Source organism: Bombus terrestris, chromosome 4 (genome assembly GCF_910591885.1).
Source record: "Bombus terrestris chromosome 4, iyBomTerr1.2, whole genome shotgun sequence".
Lineage (NCBI taxonomy): Eukaryota > Metazoa > Arthropoda > Insecta > Hymenoptera > Apidae > Bombus > Bombus terrestris.
The window spans coordinates 12,202,595-12,230,501 of NC_063272.1; the positions used below are offsets into that span (position 1 = coordinate 12,202,595).

Below are 27,907 nucleotides of genomic sequence, written 5' to 3' on the forward strand. Positions count from 1 at the left end.
TAGCTTTCGCAATATGCTCTACTTTTCAAAATCGCGCATAAATTCACCAAATTGATAGACTAATAATTCTCGCATTATTTCGTCCATAACATGAGCGAAAGTACGAGCAGATCTCTGAATGCTTCAAACGGCGCACGTGTTCCGCACACGGCGCGAGGAATAGGAACATCAATTACGACGACTCTCCCAAATTAAGATGCAGCAATTTCAAGGCGTTTTAAATTTTGCCAATAATCGTACCACGCGATAGATATTCTTCGGCGCTTTCTTCGGATAAACACACCATAGCTATTTAAGCGACGAGAGCATCCGTCGCGATTAAAATAAAATTAATTAATATTTGGAAGCCGTCGAACGCGTAACTTCCCTTTTTCTAACAAATATATGGTTAATAGTTTGGTATACTATCCGAAAATGATTTTATAATTGCACTGAGTATATATATAATTCGGTCAATTGCGTTAGGATGATAAATGCGTGTAACATTTCAAGCGATTTGTGACATAAGTTTCGTAATATGTCGAAATTTCTTAGAAATATATATATTATAAAATAAGAAATACGCATATACTTTGATATTAAAATTATATTATCAATATTGATACATTCTGATTTTAAAAGTATAGGTACTATTATAAAACACGATATATTCTTAGGATATATGCAAAACAGAAATTTGCACGAATTATGAGAAATATTATTAGAACACAATTTATTTCTTTTGATTAATCAGATACTATTACTCATGTTTCAATAATTTCTTATATACTTAATAATTAACGTATAACCAAAGTGTACATTTTAAAACTTGCTTGTTAGATTTCTTATCAATCAGGACTTTTATTAATACTTTAATTGTGTGTAATACTTACGCAACGAGATATTTACTTTGATGCGCCTAATCATTAAAAACATATAATTGCTGACACAGGATAAGCATATCATTTGCAAATAATATAAGCTTAACAAGATAACGTTATTAATCGTCTTGTCACCCAAGTGCTGTAGCTTTTACAAAAAATCACCGGGTTAGCTAGAACTGAAAAAGCGGCCTACATGAAAGCATACTTCCGACAAACACAGAAGATCATTATCGATTCGCGTTTATAAAACACTCTTCTCGATCGGCGCGACTTGCTCGCACGACCTATATTTTGCTGAGGCGGACGCGTTTCGCGCCCGCGCGTGTCCACGCACGTTCACATAATGCAACGTTACGTTCACGTACTCCCATACAATTTGGCAATGTCAGGCCCCGTGGCGTTGTGGTTTGGCAATGGCCATGCCGTCGCCCGGCCTCTGGAGAATCTAATTTGCGGCTGTTTCACGCCGTTGTCCAAGAGGACGCGGTTACTAGCCGTGCAAGCCCCCACTATAAGCAAAACCGTTCGTATAGGTTATAAAGGACCGAGCTCCGTACTATACGACTGCACTCTCTCAGTGAAACTCTCGTAGGATCGTTCCTCGACTACTTGTACCCTCCTCGTTTGCGACGCGTGCACCATGAGGATTATATCTTTGGTATGTACATACAACGACTTACATAGTTTCTCTGCTATCTCTTCATCTCTTACTACCGCGAGCTTTGACACGGGGTTGCCTCCGATGTACTGGCTCGATACGTGTCCCAGTGGTGTTTCATTGACAGTGTACGTCGACTTGATCAACTGGGCGTGTGACACATTGCTGGTACATACCTTGCGCGTTGATCAAGGTAACTAGTTGGTCTTTTCTTACGGTGATACAAACGTAGGATATGAATGAAGTTGTTTGCATTTAACTTGCGTATGACTAAACTTCTTTCTGATGTTTCTTAAAATAATCTCATTTTCTTCTTTGACCTGGGATCTGCGTTGAATGTGTCCATTGAAGCTTCGTATCGTTAGCTATTTCTTGATAAATGGCTACCACCAACCAACTCTAAGGAATATTAGGTAGAGTGAACAGTGGTGTGAAGGTTGCATAATATAATAAAATTAGCTACTTTCCAATCTATCATTTGAAAGGATGTGTATAGATCGGTTAAAAGGGATGTATTGCTATCCTGAAGAATGCGGTTAACACGATTTGTTCTGAACATAATAATCAGGAGATACAATTGTTTAGATGGAGTTTTCTTTCAATTTGAGTTTCTCGTTACATCAACTTCTGAGTCATTAAGGACGGTTTTGGCTTAATTGGCTTTTGTCAATTTGTTCTGTCAATTCGATTTTGCAAAAAGGTCCTGTCTCTTTTAGATAGTTAATGATCGTTTCTATCTAGTCCACGTAGAGATCTAGAAGCTGATATCTTTTGCATTCGTATAAAAGGTATAATTGTAATTTTTTAATTGTTTTGATCGCAGATAGATGATTTTGTTTGCTTCAGAATCTGTTCATGTATTTGATTTTTAACAATTATAATCGTTTTGTGTAGTGTACAAATATAATGAATTTCCTCGTATGTTTGTATAATTTTTAACAATTTTTGTATTTGTGATTATCATAGTACAACTAACAGTAAAAAATTTTAAGGTCTCTAGAAATAGTAGAAGAAATCACAATCAAGTGTGTGCTACGTGTGTGTATTTTGAAAAATAATTAGTTCAGTAACATTCTTAAAACGTAACCTTTGATACTGTTACGTTGGCCACTGATTTCAATGCCGTCGTCGTGTTTGCTCTAAATTTGTAGTGTTAGTTTCTGTCAAAAGTTACGCAACAGAATGTGCTTCGAATACTTTCGACAGACTTTCGCCCCCATGTAAGGAGTACCGTTGAGTGATCAATGCATTAGAGAACAAGTAATTGCGATATTACGATTACTCTTGTCAAATTTGGCGTGTACTGAAAAGAAGAAGACTAATTGCGATCTGATACGAAACTGATCATTGCCGATTGATATATTACCACATGAACGTACGATTTTGTTGAGAAATTGCTATGTATTATTTGTAACGTCGCTTTTGATTACTTTGTTTTAATCTTTTATTTTGTTTTCTTTGCATTCCATTTTATTACACATCTTCTTTAATTTCACAAATTTTAGAAGAATTATTATTCAATAATTCTGTTTTTTTAAATATAAATATAAACATGTTGACCAAAAGTGATTCGTTTGAAAATCGTTTAATCGATTATTTGATATTCCTGAATTATAAATTCGTATTGGGTTTTCTATCATTATCATATTATACTTTCTCGGTTCACAGAATAATTAAGATTCATAGAACTTTTATAGAATGAAAAATGCCTGAACTTTTCTCACAGTGGTTGCAGACAGTCATGTACCGGAGAATAATCTATGTTACAATATACTTTGGCGAAACAATAATAAATTAAAGGAACAAGTACATGTTCCTCGTACTTATGTATTTACTCGTGATATATGCAGGTTATTTTTTCTTCAAAGGAAACGTCGCTTTTCACACCTATTTCAATTTCACCTAGGTACTTCATGAAATTACCCTCATTATACCTGACTGTTTCTTACGTTATTATCACTCGTCATTTCACGTAGTTATGAACTCAATTGAAAAGAATTCGCAACTCTAAATAGGTTGAAACATGCTATCCTTCGAAATCAAAAAACTTCATTAATATTTCTATGACGCGAAGGAAAGAAAAATAATGATTATATTCGCTTCACCTTTTACAGATGACTTTAATCATTCATTAGTCATTCTTTTTCTATCCAACATGACAGAACGTCGTGTACACAGAGCAAAGATAATGTTACAAGATTGTAAAGTTTCTTGCATTCGTGCGTTACTATTCATAGAAAATTAATTGTAATTAAGGAAAGCGCTTTTCTTATATAGGAAGAGAAGAGTTCCTTCTTTCTTCGTTCCTGTGAGAACTTCCATCAACTCTGGTTTCCAATCGTGAACTTCTTCCATGCGATCAAATAATTAATTGTACGAAAAATCAATGTAAAAACACTTTCCAATTTCACCTTCTTTTCTCCGTAACGTTTCTTCGAACGAGAAGAAATGTTATTGCTTGAAATTCATTTCTGGTATTCGATCTTCATATACGATTGCTTTCGCGTTGGAAAAAATGTTACTATCGTATACTTATTTAAATACTTATAGATGTTCGTATTATACGTAAACTGATTAATTATAGACAAATTTATTTATTGTTTACTGACTAAATTCTATGTACTACAATCATAGGTTATTAGAAAATGCTGTTGTACTCTAAATACTTAATATGTAACTTGAACTACTCATGCTAGAATTTCCAGATTTGTGATTAATTTGTTTACAAGATTATTTTATTACCAAAAACGGAACACTAATTTTTTCACGCACTTTCGACTTACGTGAAGTTGTTAGAAACAGCATTAAAGAAAACAAGAGGCTAACTGATCCAAGATCAGCTGTCTGCCAGACTGCGGAGTTTTATTATAGCTACTTTCACCAATTTAGCGTCGAACCTGTCATTTTACGAATTTTTTCGTTACTAAACTACTATTTAATCTCATTGTCATGAATCTAATCAGTATCGTTAAGTACCACCTCACCAACAATAATACAAGCAAATGGAACAAAGCACACAGTTATGAACTAACAGTTATTACAAAGTAAATCGTTGCGTACAAGTATCTCGGAGAATCTAAATAAAATTACTTTTTATTTATACGATTTACATATATCTTTGTCCAAGATTTCTTTGAATATCATTAGTTTTACGAACATCTAATTTTATAGCATAATAGTACTAATTTAGAACTAAGAAGTATATATGCGAAATCTACGACAAAATATTCGTATTTATTTGCTCGCCACTGCATATTGTACTTCTACCAAATCTAGTATTTTATGACTGTCTGCTATATTTAATATACTCCTACTATGCTAATATTTTATGAGAATTCGATTCTTAATTGCAACTAAATATTATCGAATATATAGCATCGTACAGATTTCTGTGAAGCGACTTTTAAAATATAGGACGTCAAATCGTTTAAATGTCAGATTCAGATCACGATATACTATCCATGCTTTTTGTGTTCAATGTAGCTATAGTATCGCTATTGTTTAATAGATTGATTTCTACGGTGAAAACCTATCGATACGCTTTTCACTTTCGTTTTACTCAGTTTGGCCGATCATAAATAACAGTAGACGTGCGCGATCGAAATAAGCTGACTGTTACAAGTTATAAATATTTCATGCACTCTTTTTACTCAGCTTCTGGGAAATTTAATTCTTTATCATCGTCAAATCGATAGTACCATATATGTGTACATATAACAGTATTATTATGGATCACGCGAAGGAACACATATATTCCAAACTTTTACTCATTTTGTGCTTTAATTCCTACTTTAAGGGATTATATAAACCTCGTTAAAACTTCAAAGATCGCTATCCCGTGTGAACTGATTTTCGAGATTAATCATCTATTGCATCTTTAGCGAACCGAACATATAATCATAACTATAAATCATGGAAGCATGTTACCATAAGAGTGAAACTTCTTGTTTTCTATTCCACGATTATAAAATACTACCAGTGACTTTCTACCAAATAATATAAGAATATGAACTTTCTGCATAATTTTCTTCAATTTCTTTTAAATACGTGTAAAATATTTAAGAAAGATTTTTTACGTAGATCAGTTCAGTAAATAGGTGGGATAAAATTTTCACTCTAGCCGAATGGAAATTCCTTAAATCGTTGCAGTAATAATATAAAGCGTAGTTCTATTATACATCATTAGCAAAACTGATAAATTTAGCGCCAGTTGAATAAGAATAATTACCGAAGCGTTCGAACCATGAAATTTCTAAAGATACATAAAATCCCCGTGACAGAGAACATTTTTCACGCTTAAAACCTATGCGCCTCTGCAATTTTATAATCACCGCTTTACGAAAGCCACTCGCAACAGAAATTTACATTCTAGAGCATTTTTTATGATACAGCTACACAGTTTTTCCTTGTGAAAGAGGAAGGTAATTAAAAACCACTGAAAAAGCTAGGCTCCCATTTTCAACAAAACGTCCAATTACATCGCACCGCAATATTCCCATAAATTTACACAACTTCACGGTAATTAATAATCGATCTCTACACTTTTTAACATACTTTATACGCGCCCACCATCCAAAGCATTCTTATTATAGGTTCTCATTAACATAAGAAGGCATAACGAAACGAAAGTCAGCTCGAAGGACTCACGAACGAAACACCACCCTGAGACTACATCATCGTTCGCGAAGGAAACGCGCGTGTCATAACAGCCATCCATCGATTTTGAGCCACTGTTGTCTCTCTCGTCACACCAAGACCTAGATTTGGTTCCGTAGAAACCGATGACGGAGAAACTGGCCATCGATAAATTGCGAAAGCGAGGCTAATACGTACAAATACAGGGGTAAATCTCGGTTGCTTTCCTCGGATATAAACAGTCATCAGCGTTGGCTGCTCGCTCTCTACGACTCACGACACGAATTCTTCCTTCGAACAACCGGCAAAAGCGTCATCTTGTCCGCTGCAAATCGGTCGTTGTTAAAAGCCGGTTTACGATCATTTTTCTCGTTGCACAACAGGAAAGAAAATAACCGTTGATCTAATGAAATTCTACAATTAGATTAGTAACATTTGTTACCTATGTTGTTGTTCTTAGTCAGATGTCCTATGTAGCATCTGTTCGTTTTTCAAGATCGTGGCTGATGACAGTACTCGAACATTTATCAGAAAAGAATTCTTATGAATATATCATGTGTGTTATACGAAACTTTTTGAAATTGTATTGGGACTGCAACGTGACGTGTAGCAAACGATTGATCTCAAAACACCAAAAGCATGACGTTCATCAATTATCGTAGAAGATTAAAATCTCGCATTCTACATTAATAAAATTTCAAACGAATCCAGAAATGTATGTAGCAATTAAAAAATATTTATTGCTAGTATAAATAATGTTAATTAAAAAGTCAGTATACAATATGAATAGTGGCTTACTGCATATAACGAATAGTCGACCATTCAAATATGTTTAGTGATTTTTGCAAAGTATATGCCCGTGATAAATATCTTTAAATTGTACGAATATAATCATCATAGTCAGGTCTCATTATAATGCTAGAGAAATTTCAAAATGTATATCACACATTCTATAAGCGTTGCCTTTCTTTTGAATAGCTGTATGTATAATAATTATATAAGCTGTTATGAAATAATGACTAAATATCTTCAATTGAACGAGGAAAGACAGAAATGGTAGAAAGAAAATAATAAAACTTTAGTTTTCTTCAGTTTCGAAATAGTTAAGTAAGGAGGACACTTGGGTCAACTCTCGTAGACACGATTCAGGCTAATTCGTTGGTTTTTAATGAAATTAAAGAAGAACGCCGATGAATAACTTAAAAGTTCAACAAAATAGGACAAATAAATAATGTTGAAAGTTTGGTGGATGTCGGGAAGCTGTAAGACGATGGTAAGCGCCGGTGTATCGGTGTGACGCGAAACGGAGACGGTAACAGTTTCCAGTAAATGGTATTTTAGCACAGACTTTCCCGTTTTTGTACGCCTTCGCAGGAACAGGCTCATTAGACAGCCAGACCGAAGAAAAAGTGAGAGCGAAAATATTTCAGTGCAGGAAGAATCGGCTGTTCGAAAAGTATCACACCGAAGCTCGCAGGAACTTTGGATCATTATATATGGCACGATGTATTCATAAGAAACGTATGGCGATAACAAATTCCCTTAATTAACAGTCTAACCGTAAACTTTCTCAATCTTGCGTCTAGCCATAAAACTTCGACCAGACTCGTGGTTTAATTAGGCGTTAAATGAAGTACATCTAACTCCCCCGAAACTTTCACGAATTTGGCTGCAAAAATCGCTGAGGGTTATCAGAACGAAAATTATTAATTGTTAGAGGTGTTTTATTAGACTATGAAATTATGAGTGATTCGAAAATAGTATTACGAAAGCGTGAAAGAGCGATAAATAACGTTATTATCTTTTTGGATAAGAATTAAATTCGATTAAATTAAGAGAACGCAGTAGACAACGTGACTATTCTTAACAAGAACGAAATAATGAAAATGTGTGAAATAAAAGTTTATTTATCGTTATTAAGGGCTAACATCGCGTTAATGCAATATTTCATTTGCGAATTTTTTCCAATAATTTATATGATTGAATTCTATGTTTTAACGTTGTAATTATAAATCTCTTCTTGGAAATTTTATGAAAAATTCGATCGTTTCATCTTTAACGATCTAATAATCACGACCTGATAAGTTACACTATTTACATTTTTTTAATAATCTTCTGTTTATACAACTCTTCATTGCTTAATCCTTAATGGGCTGGATGTACGTTATATTCGTTATAATCTTTTACGATTTCCTGCGGTCTTGATAGGTTTTTAATTCCATCTTCGTAACACGATGTTCACAAATCATATGTTTTTAACAAACGCGTAAAAACGTGTCTGAACTCTGATATTTGCTACTATTTTCAATATCATGAATCGTAAAACTGATTAAGCTTACACCATTCTCCTTTCAAATCAGGATACAAGCTTTCCTTTGGCATCGAAACTCCTGTAAACTTTTTTACTGTCATAAAGATACGCATCGCCAGTTACCAGTGAATCGACGTCGAAGCCGGAACACTGACTCACGAGAAATTTTTGACATGTCTTACCGGTGGTGAAATGTGAGAAACGAAATGCAAAATGAAGTGTGGGAAACTGTGAAAGAGTGAAATTGTATCCAAGGCAAGGGTTAAACGTAGTCATGCTTCGTTGATTCGTAACGCGCCGATACAAAGTGCCCGTGCAACGGGCGCTATCTAATTTTCCAGTGCTTCCTTAATCGATGCTAGATAGGAATTTTTCTTCAATTATAGCACATTTCTCCTCACATTCTTGTGTATCAACCGTGTGAAAAAATAACAAAACAGGCCACTCGTACAGTGTTTTACTCCTTACTTTTCACATTTGTTTTATTTTTATTAACGTACGTTGCAATCTTACGTTTACTTTTCTTTCTGAGATCTCATGAGAAAGGAATTAACCTGTTCTTCAATCTCTCCCTTAATCCCAATTATACTTACATTTAGACACTTTACATAATACGTTACATTTAACAAACCTGAGCATATTTGAAATTACGTTAGGTATTTGAAATATTATTTCAAATGACATGTTATTTTCTTTCTCAAATTATCTCAAATTATCTCCAAGATAGAGTCTGGTTTTTGTTCCCGCCCTTCTCTTCGCGGTTCATACTATAGAGCGTATAGACTGTTGCTTCTTTTTGTTGCATCAGTTTCACGATTATTTCTTTCGCCAAACTTGAAATAATTTAAAACATGCATCGAGATTATCGATATTTTCAAACAACAGTATCGAAAATAACGATATGAGATGAATTATTTCAAATAATTATTTCTTATTTTAATTTCAAGTAGAATTTGCCCAGGTCTGATTTCTAAGTGTACATATGTTATTCCACTATCTATCCAATAATCTGTAACAAGTTTACAACACTGTAGAAAATCCTATCATCTGCTCAACGAATCCCAATTCCTACGATACTCTTCTAATGAATCCTATGTAGTAAGTACACTGTAATATCCCTAATTTAACATACGTATCTCATGATTGTTCAATTTTGCCCATTAAGCCTCCAATTAAATCAGAAATCGTACTTGGGAAACAAATCAAAAGAGTAACACGTTCGTTAAAGCTTCCCTATTGTATAATATATATAGTATAACGGCGCCAGTGAAAAGTCCACAATACTAAAACAGTATAATGAGAACGACGATGATTAACAATAACTAATCAACGCGGCTTTTCAATACGCTATCCGCTTTCCAATGGTTAAACGAAGGAAAAAGCGAGTGGCAGAGTAATTCTGTGGACGACACAGTTCATAAGACAAGGGCATAGCAGCGTTGCATACCAATGGCTGCGTTCTCAACGCCCATACGAAACGAGTCACGTTCACTCTCACTGTTCCACTCGAGACCATATTTAGAGTCTAAACGTTTTTTCTCTGTGCATTTTACTTTGCCCTGCCTTCGTTCTCTGCCAGGGAACGTTCGCCTCTTTTGCACTTTCGAATATTCGCATCGACGCAAATAATTCGCCGTACGCAGCATTCGACTAACGTTCGCGAAACCTTTCACATCTTCCTTATTTCCGGCGGATACGTTTTGCCGGGAAACAGGATGACTACGCGTGTCATCTTGCATCCTCTTTCGCGTCGAAGACAGCCGTACGAGAGCCGTCGGACGCACGGATCTTGAGAAATCTGCACGGCCTATTCACCTGTCGCTTCTTTCTTAACTTCTTTGGCAGCTGTTTGAATACGTCCGAACAACTCGTGTGTGACAACCACGTGTGTCATGCTAATTTTGACGATAACAAGAAGCGTATTTGGCTTGTTGTGATATCGGGTGAAGCGACTCACATTTTTCTAATTTTTGTAGGGATTTTGAGATATGAAAATGATAGATATCATGCGAAGGGAAAAGAGCGAGGAGAAATTTTAACAAGAGAAATGTAATGTTGCCTACTTTGCAGAATTGTTTCAGTAATACTAAATGTAGGAAACTATATTCTGAAGAGTCATTCGCATTAAATTGGTCAAGACTTGAAAGTTTTCATTCATTGATTTCAAACATTGAAACGTTTCTCAGTGTAGTGTTTCTCTCATCTCGAGAGAAATTAATGTTAGACGGAAGTATAAATGTTATTCATGCCTCAGAACCAGAACGAAACCTTGAAGCATAGCCTTTGACTCATCTAAGCATCTAACACAGCATCATAGTCATCGCAGTTGCATCAGACCGTTATTCAATTATATCAGCGGGTTATTTATTCCTTTCATCATTAGATAGATTTAATCACTTCAAGTAGGCAACACAGAAAGTAACACTGTAGTGAATTCCTTTTTAAAAACACTTTACGAGATTATTATTCGTTATTTTGCTTAATCGTCTGTTAGCGTACATAAACATAATGACTATTTAACAATGATTCAGTGCGTTACAAGTACATGAGAAGAAACTGGATCAGCAAGGTCGAATTCTATGCTCACTCACGCATTAATTTTCCTTTGAGAGGTAAAAGGATATGGAAATCCTATTACCATTAATAAATATTCCTACAAGGAAACGTGTATAAAAGTTTAAAATAAAAATTGATTCAGGGCATAATCATTAAACATTGTAATGATGTGCATTTTCTTTCCTGGACTATATGTTATTCATAAACGCAATTTCTTCTAAAATGTCCCCATACAAAAAACACTGAGTACTTCCTTTAGGGAATCAAATTAATTTGCGATAGAGTTATTATTCATATAGCAGTGAATTTTTACAAATTTTACGATGTCTTCGCAAATTTTCGCAAATTCTAGCGAAATTTGACAAATTTTAGCGAATTCTAACAAATTTTAGCAAATTGCAGCAAATTGTGTGGAATTCTAAAGAATTTCAGTAAATCCCTGCGAATTCTGATAAAGTCAATTAAAGTTTGATGCATTTTAACAAATTTTGTAAATTCCAGAGAATTCTGTAAAATTCAATCAAATTCTAAGATCTTCGAATCTTTTAACGAAAAACGTTGAGACTTTGTCCCCTTCTCTAATTCAAAAATTTCCCACATTTATTTATATTCACAAATATTCTATTACCTTTATTACCTTGTTATTACCTTATTAATAAACCTTATAATTTATCCACTTTCCTCGAACACCTCTATCATTCGTTACCAATTTCCATTACGATTAACACGATTCTGACATAACCCAGCGACCATTCACCACATCAGTCGGCTAATTAGAACACGCCAGCAGGTAGTAGATTAATCTAAAAACGAATCATCGATCGCGTGCCCAGCTTCCGCTACGGAAATACGGGCGAAGAAAGTGTGCTCGAGACATTTTAACTACTTCCTCCTTAGAAACGCAATATAATCAAAAGCAAGGCTCCGCTGGCTGGATCCAGATCAGATACGCATTACATATACTGCTAGTCACTGCGTTGCATACTAGATATAGTTAGAGGCTCAGTATGACGAAGAATGCAATTCTGAAAATGTGACCGGTTAACAGATTTTTTTTCTAAAATAAACGGCTTACCTTCACCGTGAAAGCGACCATTCCTTGGTACCGCCGTCTACGTCATTGTCAACTTGTTGTATCAGAATTGATGCCTAAGATTATCACGATACTATCGATCCAGGAAATCATAATCGCGAAGGTAACATCCTCCACAGATTACAATCACACAATAACGTTATGCAATATTCTACCGTTTCTGTTTGATGTACGATGGAACAATGTCTTTTTCTTTAATTAATTCGCTGAATATTCTTCGAAGATTTCCTTAGTTACGTTCATACTGTTTAAAAGATTCTAAAATTAATTAATTTTATCGAAGTCATATCATTTTCGATATTAATTAAAAATGATACTTTCTCTTTTCAAGACGAAAATGAAAGCGTACCATTTTTTAAAATACTAACAGGTAGTATTCTATACTAATGAATAGTGCTAATAAGGGAAAGTACCGTACAATTGTATAGAAACATTGCAATTACTTCTTACTTTATTTATATCATTCTTCTCTTTATTAATTTCAATAAATTCATTATCCATATAATGAAACACGTGAAACAATACACTACTGAGCATATTTTTACGAAGTAAAACATAGACCAATCGATGCTGCAGAGATAACTGCAAAAAAAAAGAAAACACAAGAGACCTATTATTTTCTATTTTGTAATTAATAAAATAATATCCTTTTTCTGTAATATATTTTGCATTTGTATAGAAATATTTATTTTTAAAAAGTCTTCATGCCACTGTCAGAAATAGAATTAGATTATACTTCAACCGAAGAGATTTGGCAGTTCATTATACTTGTATCAGATTATGTGTCTCGATCGTAGTTCTTGAGTCTCCAAGGAAATACGGACATCGCTCGATTCGTAGGCGCGTACTTTAACAACAATGATACAAGAAGAAAGTATGTAATATTCCGAACAATATATCTTTCGTCTTATGCTGCAAAGCGGGTGGTACAAAAATAAATTGAAGCGATTGCAGTAAATAAGAACACTGCTTCCAGCTACTACCTTCCTCAAGGAACTAACTTTTACTTTCGAAAGAGTAGTTTAGAACCGATCGATCTAACCAACACCACATTCTTTCTCTTTCTGTATGTCTATTGGTAGATCTAACTATAACAACACTTCTGACAGCAACATTAAACTTGGAATTTTCATGAAATGTAAGATGGATTTCATAAAACGTGAAACACAAATTTATCTTCTCTTAAAACCAGCAAACCTTTTCTCACTTTTTCAAGAGAACAGTATTACGTTTCATTATTCGTTGCTTCGAAGGAAAAGTGACGTACAAATTGAGATATAATCATCGAACACTTATAAATCACTGGCTATGCAAATGTAAATACTTTTGAATCATTCAACGATTAGAAATCGGCCGACTTGAGACGACAGACTATGCACGTTGAGTGACGTTTTCTATTGCGAGTGGTAAACAACCGGCGAATACATTCTATCTAATGCCTTGTCGATTAATAGTGAATGAAATCATCATGCAACTAATTAAATCATTTGCATGATGACGTTAGATAATTCCTAGTAGCTGAGATATATGTAGTTCGACGACTGTCGTTCAACTATCGAAACACAATGTTTCCATGACTTCAACCTTGTCTGTTCAGACTACGATAGAACGAAATCGTAAACGCAGTCAGAAGTTTGAATTAATACTAATGTCGAGTATGATTACAAGCGAAATGACAGAAATATGAACAGAAACCTCAATCTGTTACGGTCCTGGAATATTTATGTTCCAATTTTACTCTTATTTTATCAAGCAACGTGTAATGTTTTTACAAGATTTGTAATGTTTCAGAAAGGTATATATGAAATTGAAACGACAAATCTTGTATATTAATTGGAATATTTTCACATTTTGTTCACACTTGAGATTCTTTTTTAACGTTAGAAAAGACACAAAAGATAATAAAACTATTTTGCAAGTATCATTTTGGGAACATTATAAACATATCTGAATTAATTTACCCGGATTATACGACGTTTTATATTTTACGTTTTCTCATGTTTTCTTATGTTTTCTTATACGACCTCATGTTTTCTTCTGATTTCTCGTGTTTTCTCAATTCCTTTCCACTTTTTCGAATATGATAACCTTGGCATTTCCTTCAAACTATTGCGAAACCCAAGAATTTCATTCCTCCAAGAGATCGCAACGATCTTTCCTTCTATTAACATCATTTTGTCTCATATCTTCATATCTTAAGAGACGACAGCTAACCGGCAAACTACAGATATCTACGTTGTAGCTTGGTTTCGCTTTCGTAGGAGTATTTTAAAATAAGACAGGTTTACGCGAAGGTAATGCTGTTCTTCCTTTCTCTGGAAAGCCAGAGCCAGGGGGCTCAGACAAGGCGTGGTAGACCAGGACCAATTGCCTCCGACCAGACCGACCGAATGTGTTCGTACCTCTCACTGTATGTGACTGGCATGTTCTAGCGCTGATTATATACAGGCCTGCCTCCGCGTCACGATTTTCCAGACCAGATACAGAGTCATTAGACTATACACTAGTATTCGCTAGCGTACACCCTGTCAGTGAGCGAGGCCACAAGATACAGCCAGCTTCAATCTTGATAATAACGATGACGTATCGAGCTCTCTTGATTTCGTGTGACTTTAATCAAGTCCTGACCGGTGATTAACTCGATAATGAAAACGATCATGAAAAATTAGGTCACCCTTGGCTACTTAGCTTCATATTCCAACAGCCTTTCTCTCTAATTTTCTAGCTTCGATCATTTGTGTTACGAAGTAAACGTTTCAATATGGAGTTGCTTAGTTCCAGGGTATTGACATTTTGTGAAGTTTCTTGAACTTTTTGTGCGGATAATATTTTATTTAGAGATTTGAAGGGAAATTAAAAAGAGAGATTAGAAACGCATTAGAATAATTTTCTAATTATCGTACGTTATTTCAATAAATAATTGTAATTTTAATGGATAATTAATCTTGTCTGAATGATGCATTGACCATAAGCTTCTGAATACTTCAGTGAATTTATGATAATCGTACGTGAGTTTTATCAAAATGTAGAAATTTATAATTTCTTATGGAATTAGCAGATTATAAATTATGATTTATTACGAAGCAATGGTTGTTACAATTAATATCTGCAGCATTCATTCCTAATTAGCGATACAATTAGCAGGCGATTCAATATACATAAATACGATTTGGTAAATGATTCCATACTTTCAGATTTCAGCTTCGCATATTTCTGTCTTTTTTTAAATGTGAGTGTTATATTCCATAGAACTAGTATATTGCCATGTTTAACTAAAAAAGATTTATCTCAAAGAACTAAGTGGACTAATTATCAAGAGCTTAAAAGGTTTTGCTTTACGAGCTTTGCATGTATCATTTATTAGACCTATATTAGACATATATGTCATATATATAAGATTTTCTTTTTAAAAAGCGTTCTACATTTAATGGAGCGAGAAATCTCAACAGTAAGTGTTTCCTAAGAGTAGGTAGTTCTAAATTGATTCTTTGAAATGTATAGATCCTTTTACAATATAATCGCCGCCTTCCGACAAATTACAGCGAGAAAATTTAGTTCGCGTTAGTCTATTTGTGATAGTAACTGTAATTAACTATCCTACTAGAGGAAAATGGTCGTGGGAAATTATAGTCTTTGACGAAGGAAAAGTGAAATGCATTGTATCAACTTTTAATAAAACTTGCTTATGTGTTTCATATATATTTGTTAAAAAATAGCACATAGGACGGAAATTTCAATCAAACCGTGGAAAGATAAGCACATAAATATTTTCTTATAGTAACATACACGTATATCATTGAATGTATTATTAAATTATTGAAAACTTGTAATAATAATTTAGATATTTTATTATAAATGAAATGAAATACGCTTGGTATCTTAGAAATGAATACAAATTAATTCAAGAATAATTTTAAATTATTATTATTATTACTCTTGGATTTTAATAATTTGTAAAACATTTTTTTTATGTCTTGCTACAAATATACTTTTATTTTATAATATACTATGTGCTATTTTCTAGTTGGCTAGCTTGTTAAGAAACAGTCAGCATAAAGCAGAATTTACTGTTGTAAAAGAAAGCGTAGGTCTGAAAAAGATAACGAATAATTTTCTGTCATTTTAATAGAATCGAAACACCATTTATCACGCTAACGTACTATTTCATATCTTAATTTCACCTTAAATTCCTAAATTTATGTTTGTTTCAACATCGTTATTGAGAAATCTTAATTCACACATCACCATCGCTCTTCCAAGCTTATCTTTTGCATTCAACTTTTTCTCTCACACATGACCTTTCATATACGCGACACATACACACACACATTTACCCACGATATATGCACCGTCCAAATCAAAGTATTTTTAAATACCATTGCCACAAAATTATCGTGCAACCGCAAATTTTGCGTCACATAAAAGTCTCTTTGCCCCATAACCAGGTCCGTGACCAAGCAGAGCTTCATCAGATCAGTCGAAGGTAACCTTCGATTTTCTCCCTGACGCGATCTTGCGAAAGACACGATTTATCACACGTGTACATTGACTGTGTGGATTTGGTTTGGTGGGGAGCACGTTCGCAGGGTTTATGAACGCAAGGAAAGAATAACCGCATTTTATCACGGGTCGACTGGAAATTAATCGGCGCACGCCCAAGAGAGCATGGTGCATACCGTATCGTTCGAAAGTTCCGTAACGACGTACCTCCCTGTCTCAAGGACGAACTGTGTGCCAACTGCGTCTCGAATATTCCTTCGGTCTCTGGATTACCGCCGATCACCGAATCATCGATACCGATGTTATCGTCGTCGTCGTCGTCGTCGTCGTTGTCGTCGTCGACACGCAATTCCATCCTGTTCAAATGTTTCGAAAAATGTCCGATGTTTCACTGTCTCTATTCTTGTTTGTTTAAATCGCCGATATTCGATAGTAAAATTTTACTAGGTCACGTTCGAACGGACAAGGTTCCAGTAATTTCATGCTGCAATAATTTTGTGGTTGTGTGTTCTGAACCTTAACTGCAGGAAAGTGAAAATAGTACGATTTCGTTGATCCGAAGAAAGGATCTGTGTCGTTCGATTTGCTTGAACTTCACTCTGTTTTGTCCTCCATATTTTGTTTTGTGCGATGCTGGAGTTAAAAAAGGAAATGACGTGGACTCGTAGCTCGATGGAATTTGAAAGTTTGAGAGGAGAATGAGATCGAGTTCGGTTGAAAATTTTGCAGATAATGTGATACTGGAATATCAGATTATGATGAAGAATTGTTTTAAAAATGTAGAAGTATTAAAGATTACATGACGATATTATCTGATATTTGCTCGAAGAAAAAGATATTAAAGAAGAAATGTAAAATGTTTAAATGATGATGACGAAAAACAATGAAGTGTTCGATCAAATTATAATGATCTTACTACAAAGTACTATTTGCAAACTTAATTTTATTTAAACTACAAAATTACTCAACGAAGTTACCTAACTCTGCATTAGAATGTACAACATGCGTAAGAGTAACTACAATACGGAATAGCGCAATAAATATCGCTGGATTGTTAAGCAAATTGCCTGGTTGCCTTCGTGCAAACGTAATTAATAACTTGTAGCGTCACGAAACAAGATGAAATAGCAAACGTTCAAGTTAACAAAGAAACAACTTTCTTTCGAGTGTGTTATCTGAAAAACGTAACCTTCCTGGTATGCATAAATATCAAAGGAGATAATTAAACCGGCATCACTTTCTATGAGCTCCACGAAGGCGTGTAACGCGTTTTTATGCAAGAATTTTCTCTTATGTCGGTTCTACACCGGTTCTACATACCGCAACATGCCAAAACAAGGCATCGCGTAATTTTATACGCTGATACGTTTCTACGTAATGGAAACTTGATACGTAGAACACGTACATATTAGAAATCCATGCTCCATGTTGAATAAAACATAATCATACATAAAATATACACATCAATAGTTAATGTTAGTTTCTTAATTTAATATGTCGTTCCGATTATGATCGTTCGAAGTTTAGCTACATTGTATATAGATGCCTGTTGTATGATTAACGTTCGTAGAAAATAATAAATAACAATGTAAATGCATTCTAGTGGGAAATTACTTTTAAAGAGAAAATTATATACCGCTGTGACAGCAAGGATAAAACAAGAAGAGAGAAAAGACGTTGGATTTGATACGATAATTAAAAACGATGGAAATTCTAGTTACTGGCGTTGTGAAGTCTATATAACCATTGAAAGTGATAGTTGAAACGACAACACTTCCTGTAGATGATCGTGCAGCGGTTTCAACGTAGAAATTGAGTTCAAGCAAACAGAGTGTAATTATCATAACAAGGAGAGACATGGTGGTAATGTAAACAAGTATAGCGTTTACAAAATGCCGCGTGTAAAAAGTTTGTGGTTTCCTGTCGAAATGATGGTTGGTCAGTTTTTCTACTAATATTATTCAATCGATGCTTAGTTTGAAAAGTCGTGAAAAAGGGGATATTACAGGCACTTGAATGTTATCTTTCGTAATTTTCTGAAGAAAAGGAAGAATTCAAAAAGAAATCAATGTATTTTATATCCAGTCGTATTCCAAGATCAAAGCACTAATTTTTATAACTCTTCAACTTGAAGCTTATTCATTAATCAACAGTTGAGATGAAACTCCTTTTCACAAATCATCTTTAGGAGTAATCTTATCATTGAAAAATACAAACACCTTCATTTCACGTATTTAAAAAAAAAAAGAAATACAATTTTAGAAATACACCTGCGAAACCCTATATCTAAACTTACAAAATTATTTGTATTGATGTTATGTCTGTTTGAAAGATGCGAGAAGATTGTTTAAACGATTTTCTCAAAACCATGCTTTTTGGGATGACTTCTAATACATCTTAAGATCTACTTGATCCATTAACTGCTTTATGTGCATTTTTAGTATATATATCATTATAGTCTGCATTAGAATTAATTCAAATGTGTAACTTAAAACTGACGCCACCTTATCGATCATTACTTTTTTTCATTCATTCTATTACTGGCTATTGCCAAATTTGTTGATAAGAAATCTTCTTTTTTTATTTCTCTTATTTCGGATCAGCAGTATAACTGGAACCATGATATCCGTGACAGCTAATCGATCTCGAATGAAATATATCTGACAAACTGATAACCTTCTTTGGCGGATACAATTTAATTAATGCACCACCCGTTGAGAGGCGAAGCTCGTTGCTATAGCATCTAAAAGAGAATGTCGCGAAAATCGCCGTAGGTTAGGCGCATTTCGTGTACAAGCGAACGAGCGTTTAAAAGTGACAGTGGTGTATCGAGCGTTTCCTGTGGGTCGTCGCGAGGCGTGGTGCGGCTGTTTTGTGCGAGCATTTGCTCTCGGTTCGGTTCAAGGAGATCCAGAAGCGATGGTGTAGCGAAACAGAGGCGAGTTACGACGCTCTGAATCTGAATCTCTCACGGTAACCACGTTGCGCTGCTATAATCCTGCCTCGCCCCGTATTCGGGTCAACCGAGTAGTAGAAATTACGTAACACGTATGAGCTGGGGCGGTTCCCACCGAGTGGTTCTACCGGAAGTCGGGACCACGTCTTGTCGTAAGGACGTACGGTCAGCTCAACGCGCATGGGAAATCCTCCTCATAATAGGAAAATTCTCTCGATGATGAATCAGTTACGGGTGAAAAGTATTACAAGGAAACCGAACCACGTATCGGTGGACGACATGGAAATGAGAATGCAGAAACGTGACGGGAAGAGAATCGAGATTATTATTAGTTTCCCTCGAGGGGATTAGCAATTTATCCTGGTCGTTTTGTGTTTCGTCAGCGTTCCAAATTCTTTCAAACAAGTATTTTGTGTCGTAGAAATCGTTTGACGGAACGTTTCAAGGCTTTCTTATTTTATTACTTCTTTAGCGTCGCAATGACGCGATTGCAGAGTTTTTATTGTTTGAAATATGTTTCTCGTTCTGGTATTTTAATTGCAATATTACGAATGTCTATGGGAAAATGTTAAACGCGTATTTTAAAGACTTGTAAAGTAATACGATCACTTTGCTCCAAACCTTTCCTGTTTTTATTCGAGAAAACTAGTTGTTGATTTAGGTATTCATAATCGTCCAGTTACCACACACCTGTTACAGAAATGTCTGAAATTATTAATATCAATATGCTGGCCATTGCTTGTAGAAACCATTCATCCGATACAAGTTTTAAGTGTTTCAAAATACCTTGTGGTAAAATAGATATGAATACGTGTACCTTTTTCTGGATAGTCACATTAATTTTAATTTTATTCATGCCTTTACTGCACTGTGCCCACAGAATGCGCGGTTATTCGCTTATATTTTTAAATCTATTGTCTTTGTGGATATCTTTGCCCACGTTTCCATCTTTCAACCCGCCTCCGACAACGTGTTTTACGAATCGCTATCTGCTTTCTTGAATTACTGTATCGCGAATGCAAGACAACGTTATGCAATAAATCAAAGCTTTCCATATTTTACGAGAACGTGATTTCTCACGGGCAGAAACGCCTGAAATTCTGTCGAATCTGTTTGCTACCGGTCGCGTCGACCCAAATCTACTACTCGCTGTTTCTATATATCATTATGGACACGATGTTTCCGCACAATTGAGTATGTCAAAGAAATTGACCTTAATGTACGCACATAATAGGCTTTTACAGAAGATATAAAGAAATCCATTACATGTCACACGTACGTTCATCGTACAAAAGTTACAGAAAAGGTATTACACCTAATTTGGGCATTAGTGAACGATCTTCTAGTGGTCTATAAACTATCTTTAAACTTCTATAAACTTCAAACTATCTTTATTGAATGTAATAAGACTCTTTGATAGTATAATATAATAACGAAGAATTCAGAGTCAATCATTTCACCATCAAATATGAAAAAGATACATATTTTCAACTTCTTACAAGAAATAAGCATCATCAACTCTGTTATATATGATGAAATTTAAAATATAAAATTTATAGTACAAGATATTTGATAGCTTGTTCGAGTCTCTTTCGAGCTACGCTATGATAAAGTTAAAAATCTGTTGAACACCAAATTAAAAACGTTTTTTGAATTTTTGAGAGTCTAGAATATTAAACAAAATTAAGATGAACAAAATGAAATTTTAAGAATACTACGATGGCTTAAATATCAACGTTGACAACTTATAATAAAATACACGCAAAGAATCAGTAAAAATAGACATCCATGAAACAACATTTCCATTTTAAATCGTCCAGCAATGAAGGAAACTAAAAGGGAGTAAAGAGAATTTTCCAGTGACAACGATCAGCATATGAAATTCCAACGTCCACGAACGATTCCACTACTTTCCATAATAAAGCAACGTTTCTTTATATTCTACCTCATAATACGGCAAATCGCGTGGACGAATGGTAATTCCGTATACCATAACATTGCATGGAGCTCGCCATAGTACTTTTCTTCCTGGGCTGCTTGGCACATGGCAAATGGTTCGGTAACGTCGGGCTAGTTCGAGCGAGCGATAAGGAATTTTGCTGCACATACCATTCGCGCGTACTCGAGTTCACCGATCCGCGAAACTCACTCTCTCTTCGCCATCTTCTGCTTCCTATTGACTATAAACCGTACCCCGATGCAGATCCGGTTTCATGCTTGGAAACTAGAATAACGGCCTGGTCTGCCGACATTCTAATCCAACAATTTTGATTACGACTCGCGTGACGTGATAAAAGTTTTCCTCCTCTACCGCGATCAAATCCCGCATTTGCTTCTAGCGGCCTGTCTGCCGTATAACGTCCCTTTCTACTTGTCGTCTTATACTACTTAGAAACGTCTTTTCGTAACGCGTATCTATTAGAGTAATTGCCGACTGGAACAGAGACGATTATATTAATAGACTGATAGCGTGTTGCTTATAACGAATGAGTATGATATTACGTGCGCTGTTTTAATGGTAATTAGAAAAATTACGATCGAGCGAAGATACCTGAGTGAGATTCGTGGCAGAAAGAAGTTTGATTTATAAGTGGTTTGCAATCATTTCTGATAAAAAGAGATGTTAATGATATTCTGATCTCTAACACTGTTGTAATAATATTAAATTATAACATATGACATACTTGTTTGAATATCTCAGTTTCTTTACCAAAATTGTGTTAAGAAGTTTAAAAGAAATTTAAAATCATGTTTGCCTGCAGTATAGTTTGCATAATAACTGAATGTCGATCTATGCCTTTTTGCTTCGTGCATTTTTTGGGATTTGAAATAGTGTTGAAAATACTTCAAAACTTTCTTTGCGACGTTACGCAAGGAATTGGATTCGTCAATATCTTTTGCACATTAAAAGAATTTCATATACCTTGTAGTTATTGTAGTTCAGTTATTATTACTTTAAAGTTATTATAAATGAGACACACTAACTAATGTAATTTGGATTTCCAGGTAATCCCATTATGCCTTCTGCTGCTAATAGAAGCAAAGCGAGTGGAGATCCGGCCTCGTATTGCAGAACCGCAAGTTTATTACGAAGAAGACGACAGTCAGGCGGCTGAAGACGATTATAACCCAGCAGTCTACCAACCACGTACTCGTGCCCTTCCTTCGCCACGTTCGAAGGACGCTCTGCACTCATCCAAGCCACCACCAGTCCAGACCATTCGCAATTACAACAAGGTCAACGACGACGGATCTTTCACTTTCGGCTACGAGGCAGCCGATGGTTCGTTCAAGGAGGAAACTCGTGGAACCGATTGCGTAGTGCGCGGTAAATACGGTTACATCGATCCTGATGGTAATAAAAGAGAGTTCACCTACGTATCCGGCAATCCTTGCGATCCAAATGCACCAAAGGATGACGAAGACGATCTTGCCGACAAGCAAGAAGAAGACGATATCTCTGGACCAGCTAACTATCCATCCGTGAGACCAATACCAAGACCAGTATCATCGAGACCAGCATATCAACAACCTACCACGCGAGCACCCACGACGATCTTTCAAACGCAATATCAATTAGACGACGATGCTAGTCAAGAGTTGGGCGATGAAGACCTCGTTAAGCCATCGCAGTTAAGACCAAATGCTTACAGAACGGCTCAACAGCCGACCTACGTTCAAGTCACACCGTCGACAGCTCTTTACGAGCCATCGCCCACGGCCAGTCCTGCTCTCTACAGATTAGCTTCCTCGACGACCCAATATCAGAGCACAGCATCGCCCATTCTCCGTGCCCAGCCTACAGTATCATCGACAGCGTATCAAACCCTCGAAACGACGACTCGCCGCCCAGTCGCCCGTCACCCAAAGCCGCAATCGGTCGCAATCACTCCCCGACCCCACGTTGCACAAGTCGCTGCCCAATATGTGTCCCCTAGTAGCACCGAGCGCCCAGCATTAGCGTACACTCGTCCCTCGGCCGTCACTGTATCGCCTAATCTGCGCAGCACGACCGCATCTAGCACATCTCACCTTGACTTTGCCGCCGAGCTCGAGCGTTACGTGAACACCGTCGGCGTAGCCAGCCCTAAGCCCGTTCAACCGTCGTCCCAACCATCGAAAGTAAAATTAGCCGGTCAATCATCGATCACCGCCTCCGCCGCCGACCCCATCTACCAGTCGGAGCTCGTTTACGATCCCGCTACCGGTCAGTACAATACCCAACTTTATCAAACGCTACCCCAAACCGTGGGTGACTTCACCCTAAGTCACAAACTCCAACCGTTCGTAGCCCAGCCCCAGTCCTACCTTGGACTCCAGCAGCTGCAGCAGCTTCAGCCCCAGCAGCCCCAGCGTCAGTCCCCGCTTTATAAGCAACCGGCAACCCAGTCGGCTCAATCCGCCCCCGCAGCAGCTATCAGCCAACCCCAGGAAGTGCTGTACAGGAAGCAGCAAGCTCAACTGCTGCAGCAGTCACAGCAGCTCTACGCTCAACAACAAAGACGTCAGCAACAGCAGCAACAACAACAACAACAGCAACAATCCGCTCAGTCGCATAGGCTTCAGCTGCTCGAGTCTCAGACGCAACCCCAGTCGTTCTACTACGTCGCCCCTGCGAGGTCCTCCAGCGCTGCCAGTGCACCTCTCTCCGTAGGTCAGATCGATCACTATCTTCGGGCCTCTCGTTACTGATTCCATCTAGCCTGCGAGTCTTTTTTTTTTAATTCTTTATAGGGTACCCATTCTCAACTTTTTATACTATCCGATTACGTGTTCGGACCACCCGCGGCACTTTAATAACGAGATGGTGCTGTCAGTGGGCCTGGCGCGTGCGTATCCGGGATTTAATCGATCGTGCACGATACCCAATGTTTCGTTCAAGGTTACCGGAGGGCAATCACGACTTTTTTTACGACATAGCAATTAGTCGAATAATCTGGTTTGTTTTTATGCGTAGGATATTGTAGGTTGTGTGTAGAAATTATTAGCTGCGTCGTGTTTTACTTCTTATTACTAGTTGAGCTGTGGCAATTTCTTTTCTTATTACGACCTTGGTGGTTTATTAACTTTCACTGAAATCTTTTACTATAATATTTGGTGCATACATTGTATAATTCTAGGATTTTTTAATGTATAGGAATGATTGAGTATATTAAATATTTATTAATATTCATAACTAACAACAGAATTTACCGTTCTTTTAAATAATTTATGTTAATGCTTTGTAGCATTCAAAATGTAACGAAATTTGAAAACATTATTTATTTATTTCTAACACAGTAATTGCAATTATATAATGTATGTATACTAAATTTTGCTAAATTGACTATGCTTCTGAAACGAAATAATTCTGTACAAAAAGTAGCACGTGCATAAAACACGAGTGTCAAAGCTCTTCTCGCACTAAGTGTTAACGGCGAAATAACAGAACTTTTGCATAGACGCCCAACATTGACGATATCGACCAAGGTACTTCACTGAACATCGACATTACTCTGAGATTCAATCTGTGATAGAACTAGTATTCAAAATTAACATATAACTTTCTAACATTCCGTACACGGAGACCTTACAATTTTATTCTCGTTCTAACTTGTACAAAACTTCACTTTCGTTAAAATACGAATTTTCCAATTTTGGTTACTCAAAACTTGTTTATTTCATAATGTTGCAAATTCTAACAACCCAAGCAGATAATGACTAACATTACGTATAACGTCGACAGTAAATATCGATTTAACGATAATTTGTTATTCTAATAGCAAAATTTCTGCACAGATATCAAACCAATTTCGAGATCGGCATCGGAAGCACTTTTTCGTAGTCTAAAACGACTATCTTTAGAGAGTGAAAGTCAATGACCTGACGCAATACTCACGCACACTAAACACATTACCATAGTAATTTCTCGCCGCCGCGCCGTGTCGCGTCAATTCGTACGGTAACATGCTACACCGCACAGATTCCAGACGTCGTGACCAGAATTATTCATCGTGTGCACACGATCATTTTGAATAGAATTCCGACCTACGTACTCGCTGATTTCATTACAGAACACCGATCCGTATGATCGAACCGGATAAACATTTGCTGTCGTAATAACGGCGCTAAGTTTAATCACTTAGAGACAGCGTTTCCCAGGGAAATGACTCATAGGAAATACGTAAAAAGTCGACGATGAATTAATTACAAAATCAAACCAAACCGTGATTTATTGATCACGTGTCATTATTTATACCGGAGGAAAAAATTGTTTCTTTTTTCTTTTTGTATTTTTGATATCAATCGAATTGGCATTTGATGTATGTACCTGAGATATTAATTTATGAAAAGTATAACAGTAGAAATATTTTATTTCTTTTGATCACACCAAGCTTTTGATCGTATGTAAATGGAATTCGTATAATTAGAGTTCGTGTTGAAATAAGTAGTTTCAGTCAAGCGTTCGGTCAATTAAATAAGTGCAGTTCTACTGTAGTATAAACTAATTTGACTAAAATTGACTACGTTTAAAAAACTTAATACTCTTAATTAAGCTACGGATATTTATGCATTTACGAAAGATTTTAGTATGCAAAACTATACAGAATGTATATAATATACCAAATTATACAAAATATATAAAAGTATAATATTTAAAATACAAGACAAATCTTTCTGTACCTACATTTACGTTCTATTCATAAAGATACGAATTTGCATAAACATCCGCAGGCCTATTCGAAGATTACGTATAACGTCAGTGTTCTATCCGCGTTTCTATAAAATTCCAAATTCTCGTCCAACTTTCACCCTGTTCATCATACTATTTCCGTCAGCACCTGCAGTTAGCGGCATTCAATTCCTAAAATATCGGAATTCAAATTGATTACGAGCGAGATCAGCTACATATCAGGAACAAAATCATCGTTTTGCAATGGTTATGGCAAATTTTGCAAGCGTGCCCGGACTCGGAGATTAATCCGGTGCCTTCTATGGAGAACTGTAGCATACTTTCATTGGCGTGGCTCGCCGCACAGAGACATTCTACTCGGACTGAACGAACTTTCTATTTGCATTCCCTGTCGTAAGTGTGAGAATCGATTCAAATCTAACGCGTCCTACGACTTGATTCCGTGGAAAGCTATGCGCACGTATGCCCGTGGAAACACGTGGTGCGATCGTAGATCGAGAGGCGTGGATTGGCATGGATCACGTGAAAACGTTTCACACGCATCGAAAGGTTCAACTCGATGCATATATTGGTAATACTTGGCACTTTTACGAATTACTTTCTCCGGTACGCGACGCCAGGTCCACGATTGTCAAGTTCGTTATATTTATCGTATCTATTTATTAGCGGTAAGCTTGAACAAAGAGTAAGTAAAAACGGAGGAAGCGGATTTTATAGTTGGGTACTCGAGCAGGAAATAGCGGTGTGCGTTACAAAAGAATAGCATATTTCACTTGTCTTACTAAAAGTAACATAGCATCCGTGAAAAAAGCACATTTCATCATTTGTTACAAATAGTAGGATATTTAGATTTTCCCAAGAGAAACTAATACATTGTATTGTTAACTAAATGTGTTGGTTTTTTGTGACAAATGGAAAATATGCTACCTTTTTTTCTTAAATCGCTTTAATTTTCCTAGTGGATGATATAATACGATTCCTTCTTTTCGTAGCAAAATGTAGAAATGTGCTTCTCTTGCCGAAAAAGATATGATGCTTTGAGTCACGTTAATATCGAACGTATTCTTTTTTATAAGACAAATAAAATGTGCTAGTCTTCGCAACGTACATCGATAGGCTGTAAGGGTAGGGCGTTTCAGGAAAATGAACACAGATCTAGCATAATTACGTAACATAACGGTGTACTTCTAGCTTTTTCTTGTTGGTGGTACCGTGCAGAAGTGTCAATATGCACTTCCTTACTCACATTGTAAATACTTTTTCTCGTTAGCATTAATATAACTAGCGGCTACTTAGTGATTTATCCGATTCAGTACTACTAGGTCGGTAGGGAACACGCCCCACGTACGTTTATAGTTGTTTTTATATTTGTAAACGTGATCGAAAGAAAAATGTATCGTAACAAAAAAATTATTGTGCCTTTTTATTTCTTTTTTCTTTGAATACCTATGTAGCGATTAACAGTTAAGTTTCACGTGCTAAAGAGACATAGGAACGAAAGTAAAAGTACTACAAGAAATCGTAAGTATGATAAACGTTCGATACACGACATCTTCCGCGATTTTTTGCGCCTGTGCATACGATTGCACAATTTTTGATACGCTCTGTAACTTCCATGTAAATCAGTTGGCAGTCGAGATTTTAAATGTATGTTATTCATAC

The 27,907-nt window shown here is 36.1% G+C and overlaps 1 protein-coding gene across 2 annotated transcripts; it reads left to right on the forward strand.

Annotated features, from left to right (window-relative positions):
* The first annotated feature begins 1,396 nt into the window (after positions 1–1,396).
* Positions 1,397–27,671, forward strand: LOC105665671 (transcription factor SPT20 homolog). 2 transcript variants are annotated; one of them, XM_020862668.2, is made up of 3 exons: positions 1,397–1,521; positions 22,579–23,779; positions 23,864–27,671. In XM_020862668.2, exons 1-3 carry the CDS (start codon positions 1,504–1,506, stop codon positions 24,262–24,264), a joined length of 1,620 nt encoding a protein of 539 aa, XP_020718327.1. In that variant the 5' UTR covers positions 1,397–1,503; the 3' UTR covers positions 24,265–27,671. The 2 variants fall into 2 exon arrangements, with proteins under 2 accessions (XP_020718327.1, XP_012163405.1); XM_012308015.3 differs by having other exon boundaries at positions 22,579–27,671.
* Positions 27,672–27,907: the final 236 nt, after the last annotated feature.